This window comes from Cimex lectularius, unplaced genomic scaffold (genome assembly GCF_000648675.2).
Source record: "Cimex lectularius strain Harlan isolate CLEC.00 unplaced genomic scaffold, Clec_2.1 scaffold12, whole genome shotgun sequence".
Classification (NCBI taxonomy): Eukaryota; Metazoa; Arthropoda; class Insecta; order Hemiptera; family Cimicidae; genus Cimex; species Cimex lectularius.
The window spans coordinates 995,546-1,023,284 of NW_019392875.1; the positions used below are offsets into that span (position 1 = coordinate 995,546).

The following is a 27,739-nucleotide window of genomic DNA, read 5'->3' on the forward strand; positions in this document are numbered from 1 at the left end:
TCTCACAATTTTAAATGCGGTTAAGTAAGAAAGTTATATTTTCTAGTCAGGAAAGTTTCATTTACCAATGAAAATAGAAGATCAAATATAATTAAGGTATTTCCGGCATAAATTCCACGGTTCAGGAGAGAGGTTAAGTCACAAAGAATAAAAAAATGTTGGACAATAAAAAAAATCCGTATAGAACAATGTTTAAACATTGTTGATGAAAAGTCGATCATCGGGCCATATCGCTTTTTGCTTTTGTTCGACTACTTAAGTGAAGATCACGTTTCTAATAGAACAAAAGGAGAATTATTCCGGAAATGCCTCAGAAATTATTCCTTTCCAGACTGGGTCTGAAACCAAGTCTCGCATTTTGGGTGTTTAAGTTTTTTTTTATCAGTTAGCCCATTCTTGTTCTTATTAACAAAATAAAAAAAAAATACAGCAGATTACTTGATATTATAATTTTCTGGACATGCTATATAATAATAAATCAAATTATATTAATAATTATAATATAAAAATAACTAATAATACATAAATAATAATCAATAATTAAAAATAATAGATAATAAATAATTAAAATAATATATAATTAAATAATATATAAATATAATTTGGAAATACATGATTTTATGAAAATATAGATGTCCTTTTGTATATTTCAGAGGATTTTTTGCTAATATCTTTTCTTTGATAACTTAAAATGCATTGATATATTATTAGTAAACAAAAAATAAAACAAAAGGTGGTAATGTTTCTTATATATATACAAAATATAACCCTTAAGCAACAGGACTTCAAAGTAAATTTTGGATTGTGGTCAAAGTTAGAACATGTGTTTTATAAATTGCCAAGCTTTCGACCTCTTTTTTGGCCAGAAACAGAACAGAACCTTAACCAATTAAAATACAACAGTTAATTATTTTTGGACCCACAATTACATTTACCTTCTTACATCATATGTTGTCTAAACTGATCATGAAGGAAGTCGTTTGTGGTTAAACTATTTTTTCATTTAAATGTATATTCTTTATACTACTTAATTCTGATAATTGACTAGAATTATAGGGCAATTAGCCCCCGCTTAAATTATATCATATATCAATATATATCTTATTAAAGGCAGCTTTTCCCAATTTTTATGCGCACGATGTTACTGAAAGGAAGATTCTTCCTCTTGTCACGTCTCGATATTTTCATAACGACCCTATTTTATTCGGCCCTGAGCTAAGGTCGGAATTATACAGAAACAGAATATGTAATAATTGAGCGAATCTTTAGCAAATATTTCTGTACTGAAACTACTAAAATTCATTACCTTTGTTAAATTTAGAACCTTTCTGAAATGGAGGACTCTATCAATGAAAAAATAAAAATAAAACTCAATAAAAAAAATTATTTGCATTGAAAGATGGACTAAATTTATTTTCCATAATTTCTCATAGTTCGACAACACACTTAATAACTTTATAATAGTAATTTTAGTCAATACATCTTAATTAATATGCAGTAGTATAGTAATATATAATAGTATGTATATAGTAATTATAGTAAATATCATGAAAAAAATGTTTTCAATCAACTATCATCACACGATAATAAAAATTACTTAGTTTATTCCCACCCACAAAATGATCTTCATCTTAGAGAAAGTTGTATGACCCGTTGGAAGGACTTCTTGACTCAATTGGTAAAGAGTTATTATTTCCAGTAGAGGTTAAGAGGAAGGGACAGTTTCCTTCCTGCGGGAGTTCTCTTCACCGTGTAAAACTGGATCCGAGTTCCCACAGGTATGATTCTTACACGGTATTAAAATATGTACAGTACAGAACAGTACTTTAATAGGGTTTTCTCGTCTACTTCTCATATTCACGACGAGAGGTACGTCTTACCTAGACGGAAATGTGTTAAATGGCATTTTTGTTTGAACCTTTCGCAACAATTTAATGTAATTACTGTTACATATGACTGAAGATGATTATAACAATTAAAACTTTTGCAAGATCCATTTTTCGTTTATTTTTGTCATTTGTTTGTTTGTATCGGTTTCCATCGAATCAGAATGTTGATGGAGTTATACCTTTGATATACGTAATTAAGGTGAAAAGAGCAAGAACCATTAATTGCAATGGATTTAATTTTTTTAATATGTTGAAATTATTCAGAAACTTTATATCCATCATGAAATTATATAATACGAAAACAGCTTTACTAAATAATTATTGTGTAAATTTATATAATGGTTGGTTACTGTATTAAAAGTATAATATATAACACAAATATTAAAGAAACAGTATGATTGAAATAACAAATAAGCAGACTCAAAACATTTTCGATATAGATGGAATATCTAATGTCTTTCCATCACAATCGGGTCATCTTGTATTTATCTGTTTATTAAAAGGTGATTATTTCTTCTTCTAAAAGGCTTAATGTTGTCGGTCTGCCTGTCTGCCGATCTCTCGCTATCATTGCAACGCAAACTCATTCTCTACTGCACCCTGTAATCTTTTCTCTCTCTCTCTTTCTCTCTCTCTCTCTCTCTCTCTCTCTCTCTCTCTCTCTCTTATGCTTTTTCTATCTATCTACATCTCTATCTTTTATAGCGAATTTAGACTCATCTTATCACACTTACGATATTTCTCTCTTTACACAATATGTCTCTCTCTCTCTCTCTCTCTCTCTCTCTCTCTCTCTCTCTCTATCATTGCAACGCAAACTCATTTTCTATTAGCCATATAATCTTTTTTCTCNAATTTATCTCTCTCTTATGCTTTTTATATCTATCTACATCTAACTATTTTTATTATAGCTATCCTATTCTCATCTTAGAACACTTACAATATTTCTCGCTCTCTTTTTATTTTGTACTCTCTCTCCTTCTACTCCTTCTTCCATTTCATAGCAGCGCAAACTCACTTTCTGCTACATCCGGTAATTTTATTTCTCATTTTCCCATACTCTATCCATCTATATTTAAATATTTCTTTCTTGGTAGAATTATGTATATATATTAATTATACGTGTATATATCATACATATATCATATGTATACATAATTATATACATATAATATATACAGATAAGTATGAATCTTTCTTAGTATTAAATAGCGTAGCCCGCTTAGCGAGCAGCAATCGCTTTTGATTTAACAATTGATATAAATCTTTCTATTAATTTCACAGTTTTTGTTCATAACGGAATAAAAGTGCGGTTATTTCTAATTTTTATAGAGTATAAGTGATTATCAATCGAACAATTTATTACATTTTCTGGACGTCTGATGAAATTGTTGGCCATACTTGGACATATTACTCAGAATTATTAAAACTTACATATTATGTTGAGTAAGGTAATCGAATTTAGCAAAACCTTGCGATTAATGGTCATGGAGAGACCATCACGAAAGCTTTATCTATACTTAGATTACTATATAACACAATATTATAATTTGGTAAAAAGTAAAGAAGGCTAAAAAGCTTCTGACCTCGTGTACCATTAAAAATCCGATAGTGTGCAGTTGTGAGTAATATGATTAATAGTGTTTGGTGGAAAATGTGCGCTGGCGCAAATCATAAGACGACGATACTACATTCCTCGGTTCAGACTTAGTTTAGCCATGGCGATAATCGTGGTTACAAACCCCAAAGTACCAACGGACGATCAAGACAGGCCAAAAGTGCGATGTGGATGGGTCGAGTTTCAAACAAAGGTAAATAACAATATAAAAACATTGGACTACAATTATATGACTCTACCTTTTATTTAGAAACAAAGTCAAATAAATCGATAGTTTTTTATCCACTAGACTGTTTTTATCATTATCATTGAAAATGAAACATTATCCGGGAACAATAACCGCAATCAAGACTTAATGAATGTGGTAACGGAAGCCAGTCCGACTGCCGCAGTACGCATTCCGATAAAACCCGCATTGGACAAAGCTCAATCCGAGCTTTGAGAACTAAAAGCTTATTTTCACCACCTTGACAGGAATAACATTCGAATTTCGAGAAAAAGGTAATCAGAGCGCGCGTTCGCCAGTGCGATTGACTAATTTAGATCCGGTATTTCTCCTACCGCGCTAATTAGTATGGAGAAAGGGAAACTGCGTTACGCCTTCTTGCATTAATTAAATTAAATTATATAAAGAGTAAACACAAAAATATAGTTGTAAATGAAATAAAATAATAAATCACGTAATCAACATTCAAAATATCTACAAGCTTAAAATAAACTACACTTCTGCATTTTTGATTACAATGAATTTTATTCTCCATTTCATTCTGTACCTACGATATGTATGAATTACATTGCTACCAAATTATCAGAGAAAAAAACAAAATGCATCTGTTTAAATTTAAAAGATTCGAATGTAAGCTTATTAATTGGGTGTAGGTACAATTTTGATGGAAGTCCGAATAAAAATTTTTTCATTAGATTCATTGTTGCGTTTATGGCTTCGACTATGTTAATTATGTTGTGTTCATTAACATTATGTCTTGTTTTCAATGTTTATTCTGTTCTGAGAATACAGAAAATATTCCTTTGCATATTCAATTTGTTTAACCTTTGTTCTTAAAACTGAGGAAAAAAAACTGCTCTTCAAAAGAAACATATTCTCATTACAAAATTGGCTCTGAACAAACAAAGGAAAATTAAAATTGTTACATTTCCAGTGATGATAGCTGATGAGTTTTTATTTAAATTGTAAAACCAAAACAACAGACAAATTAATTATAATTTTCTTTAAATTAAACCTAATAAAAAAAATGAAATAACGCTAAAATAAAGCGGTCAAAAACCCCAATACTATTACATACTAATTAACATGCCTACGTTAAAATGTAAGAAAGTATGTGTTTGTGGGAGAGAGAGAGAGAGAGAGAGAGAGAGAGAGAGAGAGAGAGAGAGAGAGAGAGAGAGAGAGAGAGAGAGAGCGAGAGAGAGAATGAGAGAAGGAGAGAAATTAAATTCCACACCCAACTGATTTAAACTGTTTTAATATTTTTAACGACATTACGTGCATGATACTGTGTGAATGTGTTCATAAAATGTTAACAATGGTTTCTTTATAATCAAATAATAGTGATTTGATATAATAATACTTACAACCCTAACATTGTGAAAATTTAGCTTTTCGTGTGCCTCTGTACCACTTCAACTTGTATGTCTACAGAATTATTACATAATAAACCAAATCAGCTTTACTGTTTGTTGTGCATTATTGTAATTACATGGTTGAGCGAAATTTTTGCTAATATCGGATCAGGGCTTGGTTCCAAATAACTCTAACTATCGGGTCCCTAATTTTTGTTTTTGGCGGAATGATTGATGAACGAATATTTGTAGTGTTATTTTTGTTTCAATGGTTTTCTCCTAAATCGAATCGTGTTTATTATTCTCTCAGTTGTTATACATGCAAATTCTTACATTTGTCGTGTTCCAATTTATTCATTTTGTGGTCTGTCTTTATTGAAAGAATAATTTTTAATTTAAAACTTCTCTACTAAACTGGCTTAGCTTACAACAATGGTGTGTAATTTATTTACACTTACGTTAGAGCTTGGTAGAATCAAGTTAAAAGTTGATATTAATTTTTTGGTAATGTGTTTAGAGCATTTATTAATATTCATGACTACAATTGTCATGGTAAGGAGTGACAAAAATTTCCTGCGCTCATCCATATTATTTTTCCACCTTGAACGAAACGAGTAGCTATTTTTTGGTTGCAAGTGCTTTTTATGCGAGCAATTGCTTTCCGGATTTGAACGGGAGGTGAAATTGAAGAATCCCCTTTTATGAAGACAGCGACCCTACCTCTGAGATTCAGTCTCTCAAAGTTCATTCAGCTTTGTATAATATCGCTTGGTTTTTCTGAATAATGAATACATAAATAGCTCTTATAATACTTCTTTCGTTTAAGCTAACGCCAAAAGTGCGAATATACGTTGTCCTGACTGTTATCTTTTATTCTTACTTTTTCTAAAACAAGTTTTACAATAATCTGCGTATTATTGTTAATTTACATAATAAAATTTATTGAAAAAAGATTTTAATGAGTTTGATTATTTCAAAAATTACTCATAAAGAAGTTTGTCTGAGTGGATCATGTCAGAGAGAGATTTATTTATCGTCCTCAATCTATCTTACGCCTGAATAAAAGTCGTTAGATATAGAGTGGGTCATCGATTTTAAGTGAATCATTATTCACCAGGACAATAGTTTTTACATTGATAAACTTCTACTGTTTATAATAGCCTTGATACACATATTTTTTGAAATAGAAAATACTAATGATTTTTTAAAATGTATTTTAAAAGAAAATCTTAAAACAAGGGTAGACGTAATATAACGTAATTATAATATTACATTAAAGTACAGCTCTTAGTTTATTACTTAATGTATTTTAGTAGACTTAAGTATAATTACGTTAGTATAATATTGATTTTTTGTTTCAGGTGAGCCCACACTGGTCATCAATTAAGACAACAAAGGTATTTACAAATCAAAATATTAATTTGTAGGCCATGTCATATTTGTGATAAACAATAATAAATATATATAAATAATTTGACTACCAGCATTACGTTAATATTAAAATCGTAATTTAATATTCAGTAGTTACAAATTACTAAAATTAAAAATAAGTGATAGTTTTATCACTTATTTTTCTCTTAGTTTTAATTTCTTGGAAAGCAAATCTATCCTTATTGATTAGTGAGCTAACTTCTGCCTTGTTATTATTTATTGTATTTTGGAGTTTTTACTACTTATGCTAGAGGCCAGGACCATAATTATTCGATCAATTAGAGACGGCTTCATTTATAATTAAGATTTGATGATGTGTTTTTATTCAAAACCTTAAACGAACCCCAATCTAATACAACCTTACTCTATTCAGTATTCCTAATCTAAGTCCCAACCCTAACCCCAACCTTACTTTACCCTAACTTAATCTTAACCTAAGCACCTTACCATAAACAGACATATCCAACTGTACTATGTATAGTCCAAGTCTTGTCTGAAGTCTTGTAAAACCAGATCTATTTCTCATAAGCTTTCTAATAGTTTATAGTCTCATATTCAAGACAGGAATATATAATGTTATAAAACGACCGCGTAGTTATGGCTTGTGCTTGGTACGAATTCCTGCATAACCCGTCAAGTTCGTATTGGTAATAACATGTAAAAGGTATTGTAAAGTATTTTGATCCCTCATCCGCGAAAACAACGGGTAGTGGACGCTAAGTCCTTCTGTAAAAATAAATCAGTTCTATGCATGTCGCTGATGTGTGAAAACGTAGAATTCTGCTGCTGAGTTCCGCTGCTAATTTTGCGGGTGCTAGCGTATAGTACATGCTAGAAGCAATCTTCTCAGGTCTTATTGGTTTAGTCTTTCATATAGAAAAGTTTCTGTAAATACAATAAATAGTTCTCGTAATTAACGGACGGGACAGTGTAACGACGAACCTGGTCGCCGTCGACGTCAGTGGAGGGAACACTAGATTATCTGCGTCTTGTTGTTTTTTACGAGGTTATATGAGCCATCGGGGTTCCGGTGTTTCTGAAAAAAGCCCGTTTGTATGTATGGCGGGTTCGAATGTAGGGCCGCTGGATTCGAACCCGAGACCTTTACCTTAACTATCTTTGAGATATGGTTGGTTATTATTTCCAATATACCTTATTCTTGTGCTTATTTGTTGGAAAGGAGAGTATTTGATAATTTTTTCCTGTTTAGAATTTGCAAATAAGTAAACTCATTTTGCAATTTAGTATTTTATATTGAATTAATGGTACATAAAATACAACTTGGTATTTTAGAATTATGCACACGAACTATTTAATTTAGTCAAAGGGAAAGGATACGCCAACTTACTCAGTTGCTTATATCCACCACCGTCTTTGCCTTTCTCATTTTATCTATCTCAAGACAGACCCAATAGTGCCCGTGTGCCGGTTCAACATGAGTTCGCCAACTCGCAGACCAAACCCCATCAACTACTTTCTCATTTTATTTTATTCACCGGGTAGTAAACGAGGGCAATAAATGACCTTTGAATATTCATAGTACGAAACTAACAGGGTCTTCATCAAAATAAGTAATTTTTAAGCTCTTAAAAAGAATCCATTTTCTAACCGGATACTACTGTTAATTTCCTCGATAATAAACTTTCTAGGTTGCAATGTTTATAAACTACGATTTAAATTCATCCAAAAATGTATGCAATACGTATGCAAAGGACAAAGATGTATATCATTTTTTAAGTTTAGATAATAATGAAGGGAGAATTATATATCGTCGTTGTTAATAAACAGAGCGTGTTGGTTTAAGACAAATGAGTCCAATCAGCCATAATCCAACCGATAGATTGCTTTGAGCTAGCGAATCCTAATTTTTTCTTTTTAATCAGTAGTAGATGTAGATGTTAAATATCAGTTTCTCTACCGTGGAAAAATTACCAAGCCGACTCAAATACTGTTTCACTTCCGTGCCGCTTAGATATAACGAATAGATGGATAATGGGGTCATTAGCCACTTGTTTAATATGAATTATTCCTCAAGTTGCTCTAAGAAAAGTTCTTTGACATCTGCTTCTTTTGTATAAATGAAAACAATAACAAGAAAGGGAAAACTTTATTTCTGAAGTTGGAAATTGTTAAATTACTTCCGTGTTCTTCCATTTATTTAGTTAGACCTAACCTAGTACGTTGTCTTGAATTATGGCATTTCTCGCCTTAGTCAATTCTGAAGATCTCAAATAAGGAGTTGGCCTATATTTGAAATCATTGTTTTCAAAGTTAAGTTTTTCCCTCTTTCGAATTTTCAGTTAAATATTTCCCCAATTGGTTCTTTTTTATATTTTCCTCTAGCGTTTGCCTGATATTTTGTAAATTTATAAGAAACACGACAAAGGATAAAAGGAATCAATTCTGAACACTTATGCTAGCAGCCTTTTAAGCCCCCATGCTTTTTTCTTTGTAATAAAACGATTTGCCATCAATCGTTGAAATAGGAATTTGGGTCGGAAACACAAAAATTAACTTGTTGCTATGTGCAGATGTCGTTGTGCTTATAGCCGATAACCCAGTTGCTCTTCAGTTGAATATACTATATAATCTAGTAACTTAATTATTTTTTCTATGTAAGGTCTTGGTCGAGATAAAAAAGTCAGTGTCACGAGCGGGATCCGAACCCACGACCTTCCGCTAAATACGCCGCTACTCTACCACTTGAGCTATCGTGACTTCCATCCTCTCGGACACCCATTCTCCATCTCAACCTACAACCGTTCGAATTTTCCCTCTTTTTGCAATTTTCAACGAAAACGTAAATGGATTAATATTTAAAAAAGTAAAAGAAGTATCATCTCACGAAACAGCTCCCCGTGGCCACTTCCATAAGTCGCTGAGAATCCAATCCGATTACACGACATTTGAAAATGGAAATTCATGAAAAAATGAAAATTGAAAGAAGTAACTTGGTCCATTGACCACGAAAACGGAAATGGATTAATACTATATAATATTGCGAAAACTGGTATTTAACTCTGAACCTAAAAAATTCTAACGTGATCATCTTCGGAAATAGTAGTAGGCTGAAGATAAACAAAGAAATGTTTTATACAGGTTCTCGAATAGGGGTTGTTAAAACATTCAAACATTGGGGAGCCACTTTGACACCTCGATTATCGTGCAATAATTTCATCAACGAAAAAGTATCACGGGATAAGCTGGCTAGCTCTGAAAATAATCTGTCAGTGTTTTTCTCAAAAAACGAAGTGCGCTTGAAATAAAAATATCAGGTTTATAATAGTGTGTGGCGATCCCTAATTTGTTATGCAGTTCAATCTTGGGGGTATAACCACTATGAGGTCTTGGAAAGGTTTCAAAATATTTCTTAAAAAATTATTTTCTCTACCAACAAACACACCTGCTAATATGGTTAATGTTGAAATCTCTTATGAACCAATTTTCTTGTATACATTGCACCTGAATTTTATTTGAGGGTGTTGTCATTGCCAGGTCATCGATTGGAAAATTCTAGTCTTGGAGGTGGTAAAGCGTAGAGCTCTCTGGTTTGATTCCTGGGGTATCTTGGCTGGCAACTCTTACGAGTTTGATGTTTTCATAGACAATACACCTCAGTGGAAGACTCAGCTTTTCTTACTTTTACAGAAGGTAGGAATAGTTCATCGGGAGGAGTCTATGAGGATTGATATGCCGTTGGAACAATTTCTTCTGAATAGTACTCTTTTGAAGTCAGATATGGAATTCAGTGTTTTTGGTTGTAGTGGCTCTAGATTGAATCTTTGTCAATTGAGGTGGATGTTCAAGCTGAGAGGGGAATTACTACTTGACAGTTATTTGCCCTGGTTGAAGAACGATTCTCTAAGGGAAAAATGTTCTAAGTGAAGTTTGAATGCCAGAGAGGATCTTCATAATTTCCTTTGTGAATGCCCTGTCCTGGCGAATTTCGCCAGCTATACATGAGAAGTAGCTCTCTCGCTGGTTCAGCATTGTCAGAAATTCGACATCCCTCCCTGTAAACCTTTAATTGCTTTTTAAGGGAGTTTAATTTCTAATTTTGTTCCTCGTTATTAAATGAGTATATTATGTTTTTGTTTTAAAACTATGATTTAAAATTAATTAATTAATTTCAATTTTAAATAATCTAAGATTAACTTTGTATTTCTGGGTGGAAAAACGATTTTTAGTTTAGATTATTATTTTGACTTATGTATTTTTTTTAATGCTAATTAAAATCATCTTTAATATTACCACTGTAAAATAACTTAAATTATGATATAATCAAAAGAATTGCAAACCCCGATAGCTGCTTTTTGTCATGCTTACAATTTACTGTAAACTGTTACTGATGTTTAATACTAACGCATTCTTCTTCTTCACTTGTGCTAGCATATAAACTAGTATTCTTACTTGACCTGTTGGCAAGTGGTATTGATATCATTCTTTTTGTATTAAATCTGAAATTTTTAGTCACCGATTGCCAAAAAATAAAAAAAAATAAAAATAAATAAATTGTGAAATACAAAAAAATAATAACCTAGAACTCTCGGTCAAATGTTAAATTTCAAGAACTAATCTTTAGTTTAATGTAACAAATATTTAGATCTTATTAAAGACGAAACTTTCATGTTCATCGATATTGATCTTTGTTATAATTATTTATTTAACCAGATAATTTCAATATGAACGTTCGAATTTTAATAAACTTAACCAGCCGTAGAATTGTTGGTTAAAATAGACACTATCATCGATGTAATGTTGAAATTTTAATTGAAAATTAGTTTAATAAACTATTATTAAATTTGTTGGGTGGCTTGTGGTTTGGAAAACAAGCAAGGATAGACGAACCAGAATGATCTTATACGATCAATATACTAGGTACAGATTATTTACTGTTTCATCCTTCGAAACATTAATATATCACAATTTTACAAATATTATTATATTAATCCATTTATTCGTACTTAGTAGTCATAATTGACCTTATTAATTATTTAGGTTAATTATTATTTTTGTTACTTTGTCTGTTGTTTGTCTTCGAATATGTATTATATACTATTGGGTTGTCCGGAAAATAATGCAGGATTTTAAGTTTTCATTAAAAAAAATCTATATAAAATATTCTGTTTACGTTTACAGGATTACTCATTNAATTCTGAATTCTACTCAGACGGAATTAATAAGTTACCAACACGTTGGGAGAAATGTATTGAGAGTATGGGAAATTATTTTGATTAAAGAACATTGCTTTAAGGTAACTAGTTTCTTTTTTTTTGTTTAATACCAAAATCCTGCATTATTTTCCGGACAACCCAATATTTATTTCGTACTATATTTAAACTGTATGTATTTTGAACGTTACATTAATTACAACATTCTCATTTTAAAGTAAACCAAAGTAAACGAATAGAAAATTATGAGTTTTAATAAACATTATTCAATTATGATGCGTTGAAAGAAAATTTAGCAAAACACTGGAAAATCATTTAGTGGTACAATAAATTGTTAATATAAAATAATTGTTTAATCTATCACTAAATGATTTCCCTGGTTTGGGTGAATTTTCTTGATTCAATAATAATTAAATTTTTTTTATTAAAACATGAAAGTTTGATTTCGTTTAATTTGGTTTTTATTAAAATAAACATGCCAAGTGTTCTGCTGTATTTTGGCTTGATGAACATGCTACTGGTCATTCCTTACGTTTGAAGACTTTCTTTTTTATGTATATTCTGCATCAAAACTATCTTTCCAGCTGAGCTACTGCAAACGGTCTGTGACGTTTTTATGATGTAAATTGGACCGGAATGGAAAGAATTCCTGGTCGATCAGATAATCGCTCTATCCTAAAATGTTTTCTCACATTTCAGTTCATTTTTCTAACAAAATCTTCATCATATGGACATGATTCTTTTTGTCGCTTTGTAAAGCAATAGTAGATACACTATCCAAGAAACAATATTTTTAGAAACCATCTGGAGCGGAGATGTATAATTGGTTATGTACAAAACAGGTGTACAATTTTGTCACAAATTTAGGTTGTTGCAAAAATTAATTATTTTTAAAGCCCCTAGCCACGAATTTGTAGTATACTAAAAAAAAGGTTTGTTGTAATAGACCAAATAAATTTTGAAAATATAGATTCCAGTGTCTGTAATGTAGCCTTTTTTTTGTCGCGATGACTTAGCATTTCCGTAGACTGCTTTAGTGATGATCAGGTTATTGTTTGTTAGTTTTTCCTTATATGTTTTATTAGTTGTTCTTCTGAGTTTCTTCGTAATGGAGGGAGTTGTAATCGTTTCGTCCTTTGAGGTTGCTGTCTTGTTCCACTTGCTGTGGGTGAAAACCCGATGGCTGTTTCTGCGCCCACTATGGCTTATATTGTGTTACCTTCTGTGTAAGTGTATTTTATGTTATGTTTTAGTTCTGTCCGTAGTAGTTTTGTTTCGTAAGTGTTGACTAATGTTTTTTAAATTTATGAATATATTCATAATTATTAATGTCATATTAATAAATATATTGTTCATTGGTTTTGCAGTGAATATATTTCCTTGGTTGAAGAGATTTAATACGTAGTTGCTTTTTTAGTGTCGTGTCTTTTTGTTGAATTAATGTCTTTTTGTGTTGTCTTAGATAGTTTTATGAAGTCGGTTGTTGTTTCCGGAGAGAGTAGGTCGTTGATAGCTAGATCAAGGAGTTTTTGTTTAGTCTGTGTTTTTTTTTGGTGTAAAATGGACACTATTCTGTTACTCGAGTTTGGGCCCTTTTGATGGCAGGCATTGCAGCGAGTGTTTTTGTTTCCAGTTTAAGTTTAGCCTCGAGGTTAAATTGTCATTAACGAATTAATAGGTTGTTGTCAAAACGTCACGATTGACTATTTTTCTTTAAAACAGCTAAAAATTTGTACTATATTAATAAATATATAAAAAATGATTCTAATAGTCTAAATAAATTTTGGAAAAATTGTACCGAAAAACGACAACTTTTCCTCTTCTATTTGGACGATTAAAGAACCCTTAAAAATGGATAGATAAATGTCTATTGATTTTTCATTCAATATAGAATAGGAATCAGAAACATTATACTTTGACATACGCTTGGTCCATAACCATCAATGGAATTGTTATTTAGTTATAAACTTATAAGTTGTATGAAAAGTAAACAATTGAATTTTATTTTTTTAACATAGTAATTTAGGAGTAGATCAATCAAATTGTAAATTTAAAAAAATATTAGTAACGATAAAAATAATAGTAAAGTTACACGATTAGGTAATATAATAAAGAAAAATATAGAGAGTAGAGTTTAAAAATTAAAGAGGCAGTAGCTGCCCCCTTAAGAATAATTATTTTAACAATAAAATAGTAATTTTTATTCAAATATAGACCGTGTCATTTAATTTTTAAAGCCCCTAGCTACAAATTCGTAGTATACTAAACTGAAAATTATTGATTATAATAGATCAAATAAATTTTGAGAAAAAGATCTCGAAATTGCGGAACTTTAAATCTTGATACTTGAACGGAAGGTCCAAACACTCTTGAAAAAGAAATATGTATCAAATTGAAAATCTATTAAGAGAAATGGCGTTAAAAAATCATTATGAAAAAACCATCTATCTGTTCGTTTAAAACGCGGTTGTTACCCAATTAATAACAATCATTTTAACAATATAATAGTATTTCCTATTAAAAAAATATGTTTTATCCCCTAGCTACGATTTTGTAGTACCTAAGCACAATAAATAAATTAAAACATTGTTGTTTGTAATAGACCAAATAGATTTGGAGAACTTCATTGATTCCGAAATATGGCAACATTTTAATCTCTCTTTGAGTAACTAAATGACACTGAAAATGGTCGAAGTGCTGTGATGTTTTACGGAAAGCAGAGACTTTTTTGACAAAGAAATACGTGTCAAAATTTAAATAAATCGAATATAAGGGAATTAAAAAGGAAAAACCAGTTGTTTGTCGTATAGACTGTAAAATGTTTATTATGCCCATAACGTAATAATATTTAAAGACGCAGGAACATTTTTGGTTGAGTTTGTTCAAATGGATTTAAACTTTTTATCCCCTTGTGGTGGAAATGTCAAGGCGTATAAATTACACCACGGTGTTCGCCCTAATGAGACATTTCCTTCCCAGGCTTTCTTTGTCGGAAAGTTTCTAAACGCTTGACCACCTTAGTGTTACAAGAGTTAGAACGCATTTTATTACTTTACAACTTTATTGAATCCATTTTCAGAAGTTTTTTTTTTGGGACAGACTACTTTTATTGGATGGTAAAGCAGTGTAACGGACTAGAAGTACAAACAAAATTCAATGGTGGTTAAAGAAGCAATATTTTTATAATAATTATTAACATTTAAAGAATTTAATATGAAAGGGATATTGTTTTATAGCGTAAAAAGTCCTTAGATACATGTAGCTGCTGCTAAAACTGCTGGTAGAGCCTGGTACTAAATACTTAATACAATGAATAGCAATTTAAATTAATAGTTATTCAGATATCGTGAGATGCGGTCGGGTGTGATGTAGGTTTCAGAAAAACATTTTCTTTATCGTGCCAACGTTTCGATCTTTTATTGAGATCATCTTCAGGGCCTGGGATTTACAAACAATGTTTACATTTAACAAATACATTTAGGATGTGGAAAAGTGAATTTATACAATGCAAAATATATTACACAGAAGACAAACACTTTGAGTGAGTAGAAATACTTTGTTTGAATATAAAATATATTTTGTAATATATTTATATTTGTAGTAAACATTGTTTGTAAATCCCAGGTCCTGAAGATGATCTCAATCGAGATGATCGAAGCGATGGCACGATAAAGAAAATGTTTTTCTGAAACCTACATCATACCCGACCGCATCTCACGATATCTGAATAACTATCGATTAACGGTCACTAATCTTTACACATTTAAATTAATATCCTTTGTTTTGTTTTTTCTGTGATATTCAATGTGATGACTTTTAGTTTAAAAATGTGTGGTGTTTAGTGACCGTTAGCTACATGCATTTGTAAAATTTAAACAATGTTTATAAATCCCAGGCCCTGAAGATGATTTCAATAAAGATCGAAACGTTGGCACTATAAAGGAAACGTTTTTCTAAAACTTACGTCACACCAGACCGCATCTCACGATCTCCGAATAATCTTTAAATTAAAATTTGATCTACCTGTACATTCTTAGAAATTACCAATAGCCTCAAAAACTCTAAAGTATCGGATTTTTATGGTCATAAAGCTAATGCAATAAAAATATCGTTTATACAGTGGAACCATTGTGTAAATTTTTAAATTAAAATATTTATAAATCTTTATTTCCAGTACGTTTGAAATATGGGTGGCTCTTCCACATTTTAAAAAAGGTGATAATGTGAATATATCAAATTATAGACCAATAACCATTTTGTCGGTTTTTGCTAAAACCTTCTAGAAAATTCTAAAACTCGTTTGTTGGACCATTTTGAATGAAATAATTTGTTGGACAAAAAACAGTATGGATTTTGTAAAAGCAATAAGGCATTTGATTTTGTTCCGAATGATCTGCTTATTAAAAAATAAAGTCTGTTCTGTCAGAGGCTTCAGTTGGTCGGTCACTAGTTGTCGATAAATGGTCCGTGTTGGAGGACAATCTTAAAAACGTAAAAATAGGTGTACCACAGGGCCCAATCTGGTGTCCAGCTCTGTATTTGAATACAAAACGACATTTTTACGAGGTTTCCTGGAACTTTCCCTAACTGGGTTCACAGACGATATTATTTCCATTTAGGGAGATAATTGGGAAACCTTATAGAAACTAATAAAAGTTCTATTGGACGGAAGGATGACTGGTTCACTGCGAATGGGTTACTTTTAATCAAAATAAAACAGAGACACTTGCTTTGGCCTTCATGATCTATCTGGGGTTTTTTGCTTCTAGAAATAAGAAAATCCTCTCCTGAATTAGTTTGAGCATTGTGGAAGACTGGTCAAGCGCGTGAACTGTATTATGTATATATCTATTGAGTGTTCCCATGCGTCAGGTAAAAGTAGTTAAAAGTGTTTACTATATTTATTTATACAGTTATACAAACTGTTGGTATGACAATCAGCTAAAAATGTCTTAGCATTGCAAAGAAGAGCCATTGTAGGACTCAGAAATTCTTGGGTACCAAGAAAATTGTAAAAAAACTTTTTTAAAATTTAGGCTGCTAAATTTGGCTGTTAAATTCACCACTGTAAATAGTGGAAATAAATATATTCGTAACGCTTTAAAATTATATGTTCCATATAATAGATTGCTAAGTCAGAAAATCGTACAATTACTAGGTGTTCAAACTTTACAATCGTTCGCCCAAAACTTTCAAATCCTTGTCTTTTAATATGTTAAGAAAATGTTTTTAATATGTTGGTATTGCAGGATTTTATGTGTGAGAATGAGTTTTTTGTATTTGATTTGTAAACGTTAAAAGTATGTATATATACAAATTCACAACATGTTGGGTTACTACAATAAATGCTTTCTATTCTATTCTGTTCTAAAGGAATTATTTAAATAGAGACCATATTGATATCTATTGTGGGTTATTTTTATTAGCTATTTTTAATAATTATAATCAACTCTATGTCCGAATAACTTCAATAAGTCCATATATCTTACATAAAGATTAATTAATTGAAAACTTCAATAAGTTTTGAAGATTGGAAACTCATTTTTATCAAAGGGTCGGACATAATGGGTGAACACAAAGTTCAGACGTACGGTAATCATTAGGTTAGGGAAAATTAATTCGAATTGTAACCGTATATTCTCAGATGATTGGCGTGTTTGTCTAATACAGTTGGGAAAGTATAATTCGCGTTTTTATCTTTCCGAAGGTCAAGCAAAGGAAAACGAGAATAAGAAAGCGAATAATTATTACGCACGGTGAAATGGAAACCGAAAGTAAACTGAATTTACCAGTGGGTTGAAATCTTTTATTTTGATCTTAGAAACCTTCTTAGGCCCTGACTTGTAATTGTTATTTTAGTTGAAACATTTGGCTTTTTATTTTATAAAATATATAACCAAAAAAGATAAACAAATACAAAATTTTTTATGGCTACTACAGAATCCCATATATTAGAAAATATGTTTACTTTATTTTTACCTTAATCTTACTTAATAATTCATGTTTTACTATGTTGTAAATGTTAGTTTTTGTAATTTGGTGGTGGTGCCGAATACCTATAAAGTGTGCTACAATAGATCAGATTCCGGGCCCTAATTTACAGTTAACTCTATTTATACGTGATTGTGGGCACTCTCGACACGACACGCAAGAATGGCACAATTAAACAGAAGACAAACACTTAGAGCCCTGAAGATGATCTCAATAAAGATCGAAACGTTGGCACGATAAAGAAAATGTTTTTCTGAAACCTACATCACACCAGACCGCATCTCACGATTTCTATTTATACTCACAGTTTCAATAAATCGTATTTCATTTTTATTGACTGGAAAAAGTCCTTCAGGATTACGACAATGACATATTTGGGGTTTGAAAATTAAATGAAAGTAACTATATGATTGTGAATAGGAAATATTTTTGTTTAGGGATAGCGAGAGTTTTTTTGAACGAACTGGACGTTTTTCGTCCTATTCACTTTTTAAGCTTCACTTATATTCAATAGATTTAAATTATGACACGCATTTCTTTTTTAGGAATGTCTGTACTTTCTGTGTATGCAATAAACTATAAAACTTTCCTTAGTTTTTAGCAGTTTTTCATGTTCATTTGGTTGTTCGAAGAGAGGGCAACAACTCGTTATTTTTGGGTGCCATGCCAAAACACATTTGGTCTATTAAGACCACTATTGTGTCAACGTTTATTTATTGTGTTTATTGCATGCTACGAATTTGTCGTTAGAAGCTTTAAAAAATACGAGATTTTATTGTTAAAACTTCACCAAAGCGAGTTCATCTAAAACACAATTCAAAAACACTAAATAAAAAAAGGCCAACATTAAAAAAGGAAATATAAAATTCAACAACTACTACAAAAAAGGCTAAAATATAATAAAACCCACTAAAGGTATACATAATAATTAAATAAATAAGTAAATAATAATTAAAAGGTGTGCATAATACATTTCTCAGACAGCCATGCAGGACTGTAGGCCTAAAACTCCTCCACCTTCAAGTCAAAGCTTGTTTGGGAACGTAAATATCTCCATCTTCTGGAAAAACGTAATCAGATAACTGATGTGGGTCCGGAATATAAGGAGATTGTAGGCAATGAGCAAGTTGAAAAACTAGCAAAAAGGAGCAGCCCTCACACTTTTAGACCGGAAGCTCTTATTAGGACGCCCCAAAGCTTGGTTAAAGCGCAGCTGAACAAATGGAAAGAAATGACCACACATTGGAACGGTAGGAAACTGATAGATGTTTTAGTTGGAAAGATAGTTTTGACACAAAATATACCAAAAGACAAGGCTCTTCAAACTGCGTGAGCGTTGGTATGTTACAAGTTCATCAAGGCGATACACTTGATTCTCAACGTCAAAACATTATTTGTAGCACTTATGAAATTTGGAATATAATAAGACCAATTGTTTTGTTTTGTGCAAAGAATAGTTTAATTAATAATCCTTGTCCCTTTTAAATGTGCTTTGCGATTATCTCATCCTTGAATCTATTGGAATTGATATTAGAATTGATATTTTATGGTAGTATTGACAGCCAAAACTATATCATGGGTGAGTGTTTTTGTTCGGTTACTATATATCTTCAGTTACTGCCCTTGAAGGTAGAAAAGGTGACAAGTAAAGTGACAAAAATGAGAAGTTTAGTGCTTGTGAAAAGTCCTTAGGTAGCAAATGTGTGTGTGTTGTTAGTTTAAGGGAATTAAGTGGACGGCTAACACGGAGTTCCTCGGTTTTTGGTTTATGACGGTCGACCTTTTTCATAAAACACCCCAAGAGAAAGGCCCAGGGCCTAAGTAAACATCCCCCAAGCACTTCAGGTCAGAATCTTTAATGAGAATAGTTCAAATGGTAGGGTAGCGGGAATCTTTATTATCCTTCCCTAAAAGAAAGAAAAAATGTACCATTTAATGGGAATTTTTGATTCAAAGGGAATTTAATTTCCCTGTGCGGATTCATAATAAATACTCAACTATGGCGTAAAATGAATTGTATTTTCAGCATGCAGAATCGTTAATACGTTTAATTTTCAAACTTATTTTTCTTTTATTTTCTTACGCGGGGAGGCACGCACATATTGGAATTTTTTCAAATAAACCCACGATAAAAGGCAAGATTCAATAAACACAACGTTCAGTGAATCCTTAAAGAAGTAATAAATGAAATAGTTCCGTTAAATTGGCAGAATCGTGACGAAACTCTTCTAGACTCTAAATTTTCCTGAGGACTTGGTGGATTGAAAATCTGCTTGACAAAAGGAACAAACAACAAAATTTCACAATATTTGGAAAAGTTATTATTATTTTTTAATTATTACGTTATAACAGCGCTTTAGCACTACAAGCACCTTTTTGTCTTGATAAATTTTGTGTTATAACGTTATAAGAGTGGAGAACTAATCCATTAATTACACTCCTATACCAACATCATTCACTTTCCTCAGTAGAGAGAAAACCGCGAGGTCATTGGTATTATTTGATTGCCGGGAAAGGTTGAGTTGAGGGTCTAGAGATTTAGGGAATCATCTTTATCGTCTTTATGCTGTTTTGAGTACAAATGGGATTTAGAGGTTAGTGTGGATATTAAGGTTTTGGATACGAAGTAGGAAGCTTGGACACTGATAAGGAGGATTTTGGATTCTTTAAAGGTTGAACTTTTTTGAAACCCCTCAGTTCGATTCCGGATTTCCAGGATGGTTTTGTCGTTGTCAAGTAGTATTGAGTAGTTTATAACGCTATTGAATAGTTTATATAGTTCATTTTTTAATTAATTTATTTTTTAAAGGGGCATTCGACAGCTTGGTCATTTCAGCCCCGAGCGCATGCGAAATATTGCAACACACATTCAATAGCATTCACTCAAATAAATACATTCACACCTATATACATTGCATTCATTCTATTTGGTGGATGGAGTACTGACTATACCTCCATCAACCTGCACACAATAGCAAACCAATCCAATTGAAATCGATGGGGGACTTTTATAAATATTCCACCATCGACCCAAGTCACGTACACAGCTCGAGGGGCGATGGGGATGCTATTCCACCATCAGCTCCTCCCCATTTATTCTAATAAATACACTCATTTCTATAAAACACAATATCTTGACGGCTATATACAATAAACAAATTCCCAATTCCCATAAAAAGCAGAACAGGGGACCTAAAATTCGCTACAGTGTTCGAGAACCATTCTTAAATCCGGCGGCATGCTTACAAGCTCTCTGTATGGAGCCAAGGCATGGAACGCCTCTATTATGTGGGACACATCGAGCAACCTTCATCTGCATAAGGGACACCTGCGCGGGCTTTGGCCCAAAAGCAGGTGCCCGTGTGTCAACGATGTAGTTTATTCTTTTGAGCCGAATGTGGGGTCCCAAATAGGGACCGATATTGGTTACTGGAGTGAGACAGTTGTTTGGGAGGACAGGTGATTCGGCAAAGGGTTATTTACTGGAATTTGGTTTCGTTGAAACTCTTCCTTCATTTCTTGAACCATTCTTCCGAACAAGAGAGATGGTGGTACTGGTTTGTGAAAACCACAGGATCTGGGTTTGTTGAATGTCTGCAGTTTAAACTAAATAGAGAATGGGACCAAGGATGTTGCCTTGCAGAACAGCCGTTACGACATGGGAAAAACAAAAAAAAAACATAAAGGAGAAGGATTTTCCGATTCGTATCTTAGAAATCTATTTTAAAAAAAAGAGGAAACTACATATAGAACATATACATTTATTATAGTGATCTATGCTAGCTTAACGGAAGGTTTTTCATATCTCCAATTTTTTCAGTTTTCATACATACTGTCCTGTTTAAAGAAAGTCTTTTAAAAACTTACGGAAAACTTACATTAAGTTATTATATAAATAAATAAAAACAAATCATAATAAATTGTGCTTGGGTAATATTTTGTAGAACAGTATATTATATATATTAAACATGTAATATTATAGTCAAAATAACCTTGGAAGAAAGAACATAAAAAAAGCTTTATGAGACCGTTTTCACTTTTATAATATATGTATATGAAAAATGATATGGTTTTAAACTGAAGTAGAGAATCCTTTAGTTGAGGATCGTTCGATCACTGTGTCCAAATGAGTCGTTGCGGCTATAAGCTAGTTTGGAATTGAATTTTGATTAAACACTAACCTTCAACATATGTGTGTGAAAGGGTGAAAAAAACCAGTACATTTCGTCATTTGACAACTGACCGATTGCCTACAATTGGAGCCATAACGACCTATGGGACGATAATGAATAATAATTCCCATCTACTATATTAGGTTACGGAATGTCATTCTAATCGTATTATGTCCGTGGGAACTACAACTAATCACCCGCTTAAATAAGAACTTGATTTTTTTCGGATTCTGATTCATTTTGGTATAATTAATGAAAGGACAAATTTTAAAAGAAGGTTGAGTTTTGATTCTCTCATAGATTACCGTTCTACGGTTCTATTATGATTTGTTTTTATTTATTTATATAATAACTTAAATAATCTTTTAAAAATTATCCCTTTTCTTAACGGATTACACGATATTTCTTGATGTTGGTAACATTTTGGATAGTTTAGTATGCCTTTAATTATTGTTTAACTTACGTTTTTCTTCTCTTAACGCATTATAAGGGTTGCTTACTATTTTATTTACAAGTTATTGTAAGAACCGACATGTATTGCGGATGTGTTTATTCACTTAGTTGGCAAATTGTCGGACAATAGGACGTAATATTTCATAGTTGACTCCCCCTGTCTGCGATGTGATTTATTGTCCCAAGCAAAGGAAATCCCCTGGCAAGTTGGATAAATGTGTATCTAGAAATCCTCCTTAAATCGATATTGTCTCCTTTTCCAGTGAGATTTTTATCTTTAGACTGCACAATGTAGCCTGTGGCCAATTAAATCTAATTAGTATTATGTTTATAGTTTACAATTTTTACTGTCAGCAAAACCTCCCTCGAGAACAAGAAATTCTGCTTAGGGGTTTTCCTCGATGTTGAACAAGTTTTCCCTTGAGTCCGGCACCTGTCTTGCTCTGGAAATTGAAAAGCATCCTACTTTTCACTCTCACTTCCACATCTTCAAGTAAAGTACGGGTTGGATGCTCACACTCTCTACTCTCTTTTGTTCAAGGCGGACGTGAACGTTTCTCAGGGTAGCATCTTACGACTGACTGCTTCAACTCGGTACTCCAATTTATTATAACTTCACTCCATTCGACCTCATACAGTAACTCGGGCAGAATTAGACACGCGAGTAACCTGGAATCCGTACATATCTCAGAACCGAACTGAACCGATGGAACATATTTATTAAAACAATACTAGAAAACCAAAATCCTCGACTCCGGACAGAAACCATGAACTATGGAGTTTAACCAAGCCTTCTAATATCTACCGAATCCCAGACCCTATAATCTCGAATCCTTCCATCCCATGTTTCCATCCAACGGCACACTCCACAATAACTTAAATATTCCCTCATATATCACATTCTAATCCTTTCGTACAACTTTCCTCCCGATCTCTTCCCAACTCTTCGACGTCTAAATAGACAGTAGCTTATGGTCGGGGCTGTCAGAGCGAAGGTGATCTGGAGTGCTGTTTTCAATTTTACCTGTGACACGTTATCTATCCGGAGATGCAACAAGGTTTTATTTTGATTTGTTTGTCAAACTGAAAACGATTTATTCACTAAAGGTGGCTCAAAGCCTAAACGCGTTTGAGTGACATCAAAACTCGTGAGTGTTGACCGACCCAGTAAGGAACGCATTTCTGGTTCAATATGTTATTTTTAGCAGCTATTGCTCTTTCAGTTCATACAAGGTTCAATAGCTCTGGCTTAGCTTAAACTTGTTAATAACTTATACTGAGAATCCACCCAGACTCAACGCTGAAGGTCGCAAGATGCCGAAACGCGGCTGACAGACAAAATCAATGTGGCTAGGCATACGATGATACATAATTATCCAATTACAAGTTTATCACCCCGCAGACGACGGGAAGAAATCTCACAATTTATGTTGATATAATCATAAAAAGGGGCCCTGAAGGTCTTGGTAGGGAGGTTTAAAAATCATCATTTGGTAAAACTTGAATTTTTTGAGCATACTGTCATGGAAACAGCAGTTTAGTTCAGTATAAAAGAAAATGTACAGTTTTCAAACGAAAATATCCAGCTTTGAAACCCGTGTTAATCGATACTGCCAGAAAACACATTCGTAGGTATGTTCCAGCATTTGATGCACGAAAAATGGCCGTCACAACCTTATTATACCTTTAATGTGGCGGCGTTTGACCGTTGTTTTACAGTTTGATAAACAAATCTTAAAAATAATCTTTTATGGAACGTTTAGTAGAAAAAATAAATAAAAAATAAAACGTAATAGAATCTTTTTTACACATTTAATATTGAATAGTCTAATGTAGATGAGTTAGTACACAGATACAAATCTATTATAATTTTAATACTTTTTAAGCCACTAAATGTTCAACATTCGGAAATTTGTATTTTTCTCTTTCTATCTTTTCTAGCACGTACATTCAGACATTAGTCGACATTTATGACGAAAATTTACAAAAATATTTGTTAGTTAATACTTCATTATTTTTCAATTCAAGGTGCAATTAATTGGAAGTAAATTAGTCCATATGAGAGTGAAATATTCGAATCTGAATCAAGCAGTAAGAAATCACAACCAGAGCTGATGTTTTATTGCTGTTTTCATTCGCTGGCAAGCTTCGCACGATATCTCGACAAACATATCGGAGGGGCTGAATTTTCCTTACATTGGCAGACAACTCTGGCCACTTTCATTTCCCGTTTTATTTCCCTACGTGACAACAAAAGAACTCTCGAAGTGATAGGAATACTATCGTGCGAATGCTTATACACATTATATCTGGCAATGCCATCATATTGTTGTTAACTTTAGTTTCCTCGAGTAATCCTGTTGATACGCACTACCGTAGATTTTAATAGTATCAGACAGCTTGTAATAATTCCATTATTTATATTTCCGGTTTATAATTATATTGGAAGCAAATATAACAGAAACAACCCAAGATAAAAACTTAAGACGTAGAATATTATGTATAAATTACAAGCAGTCTCCCCAGAGAGACTTGATATGCGTAGTCGATCTCATTGTTGCGCTTTGTTATTTTGTAAAGCGACCAACGAATCGTAATTCAAATGAATTTATGAAATACGTGCTGGCGTTTCAATTTCCCTTTGTCAACCATGTTATAATATCTGAAAATCCTATTTGATTCACAAGGCAGGACTTGAACTGTCCAAGTGGAAAGAGGCCCGATAATACATTTTACTACAATTATTCGATTTGGTTTAACCGAGGAGTTCCATTATGAGAGTAACCTGCTTGTTTGGGGGTCACTGAGATTTCGAACTTTGAAATTCGATTTCCCACTGTAGAAATTGATAGCTTACGCTGATATTGAGTTGTCTCGCGGCAAGTGAGAAGAAAAACTGAGTGTAGGACAAAAATAAGGAGCATAAATTATTGAAATTGGCTTCTTTCCTTTGTTATTAAACTTACCAACTAAAAGAAAATATTATAAGAAGTTAATTTTAACTTTAAATATACCTTTTAATTAAGGTTTTGGTTGAATTAAGGTCTTGGGTTCGAATCCCGTTCGTGACACTGACTTTTTATCTTAACCAAAACCTTAATTAAAAATTAATTAATTGAAAAGAATTTATTTGGTCAATCGGACCACGAAACCTAATAGATGTAATAAGCAAAATGAAGTATACTTTACTAAAGCTCTCCGTGGCAATTTCATTTGTCGCCGAGAATCAAACAGATTACACGCCATTTGAAAAATGGCAAAAAGGAGGCATAGGCATAGGCAAAAAGGAAAATTCGAGAGGTGAGGTTGAGATAGGAAGTTAGTGTCCGAGTGGATCGACGTTACGATAACTCAAGTGGTAGAGCAGCGGCGTATTTATCCGAAGGTCGTGGGTTCGAATTCCGCTCGTAATACTGACTTTTTTATCTCAACCAAAACCTTAATTGAAAAGAATTTATGTGGTCAATCGGACCACGTAACCTAATAGATTTAAGTATAGCGTACGTGTTTTTTTTACAAATACATTTCCCATTTTTACTACTTATGTATTATATATAATGGGGTCATCATGTTCACGTTATTCCATTAATTATAGACAGCTTTTGTTCTAAACGATATTTAAAGATCATACTCGTACAATAAGAAATGTGGTGTTTCGCACCAACACAAAATCTGTTTTTATACTTTCTATTCGAAAGGCGCACTAAACTAAATATACTCTCCACTTGCCAACAGAATTACCCAAATATGAAAAAATGTAAGCAAGCATTTAAAATGAAATGTATAAAAGCTTATATTAACATTTTTCTCTTATTCTAAATTAATTTGTATTACATTTATGTAATACAAACTTATACAATGTTACAGAGTAAGAGTGAGTGAGAGAAAGGGAGAAGACACTTATTTGAGTATTAGTATTTTTGTCAATTATATGAAAAATACAGTATTTCGATACTGAGTATTTTTGGTCAATTATATGAAAAATGATTTAATTGATCTATTCCATTTTTTCCCATTCGACCTTAATCAACACTGGCATGAGAGAAACATGCAGATGTCAACTGTGATCGTAATTTCCATCGTTTATCTGGCAATCTAACTTGACTATCTGACTAAATCACGAAAGTTTCAGGCGCATGTAATTAAATTATTATTATTTATATCTTCAAACTATCCCTAGCGATTTGTATGCAAGCGTTTATCTCGAGCAGGTGAATACAAGCACATAAAAACACATATTATTTTGACATACATATCTTAAAGATATAATTTTCTGCAAATGTTTTTATTGCGACATGACGAATAAATTAAAATATTTTATTATAAGATTTGAATAAAACAAAGAGAAAAAAAAAGATTGTATAATCATAAATATCACATAAATGTTGTAGTGTATGAGTACATGAAAATGAAATAAAGTATAGCGCGACTAAGTGTTTTATAAACATGTATGATATAGAATGTCCAACGCTAAAAAATTGATTGTTTTTTTGTGTTGTATCAACTACTGGATACAATTTTATTTGTTTTCTTCAGTTCTCTCTCTAACTTCATTTTCGCTTTTTACTAAATGGATGGTTACGTGCGTTTTTCATTCATAGGCTGCCTGAATTAAAAAAGAAAAGTTTTCAAACATTTACTGAAACAATATTCGTGTTCACTTTATTCATGAGGGGGATGGGAAAACTGGCAATTCGTTACCCGGTTGAAACGTGACAAAGCCGTTTTATTAAAAAAAACTTTGTTTTTACCAGGCTTTGGATCAAAAAAGCAAAGAGGGAAAGTGATCTGGACATTTTAATCCGCGCCGATGTCCCATCCAGAAGTCCTTTTTGGGGATTTATGAGAGATCTCATTGCGAAAAAGAAAGTTGTATAATCAAATCGTGAGTCTACCAATTCCGCTTCGTTAAATGGGTCAAACAAGTATGTCTATGACTGTGTCTTTGTTCTCTTTTCGAGATATTATCCTCTCAGGAATGGATTAAATAGTAAATATGCTCAATATTACAAGGTAAATGTGGCTTTCTGATTCATTTCTTTCTGTAAATGTGTTTTTATTAAAAGTTTTAAGTCCAAATGGATGCGTCCTTTGACAACAATTGGTCCAAAGGTATAGTGGAATTAGTACTGGTGTCGGATGTTCCACTAGTGATCCACTGATAGAAAGCCTAATGCTTCCATAAGCTTATTGTTTTTATTATGTTATTGTTTTCAATGTGCCAGAATGTTTATAAGTCAACACCTTCTGGCAAGCATTGGCAAGGCAAGAAAAATAAATTTTCTCGACAATTTTGCCGTTTTTCGAATATCAAAAAAATGGCTATCACTTTGAATGACTGGACCAATCAACAAGAAAATTTACCGGCCTTTAGAACCCTATTACCTATAAGTGATGGCATAAATGGCTAATAATTTATTGGCATGGCATACA

The 27,739-nt window shown here is 32.3% G+C and overlaps 1 protein-coding gene across 6 annotated transcripts in view; it reads left to right on the forward strand.

Moving 5' to 3' along the window:
- The window catches only part of LOC106665834 (dual specificity tyrosine-phosphorylation-regulated kinase 4-like), a 348,487-nt gene that overhangs the window by 33,770 nt on the left and 286,978 nt on the right, over positions 1-27,739 (forward strand). For 5 of the 6 annotated variants that reach the window (XM_024228925.1, XM_014392602.2, XM_014392603.2 and 2 more), the window contains exon 2: positions 6,450-6,485. In XM_024228925.1, coding sequence (XP_024084693.1) covers positions 6,450-6,485 — 36 coding nt within the window. Of the gene's footprint in view, positions 1-3,611; positions 3,701-6,449; positions 6,486-27,739 lie in introns of those variants that run through there. The other variant, XM_014392608.2, reaches the window with a different exon arrangement.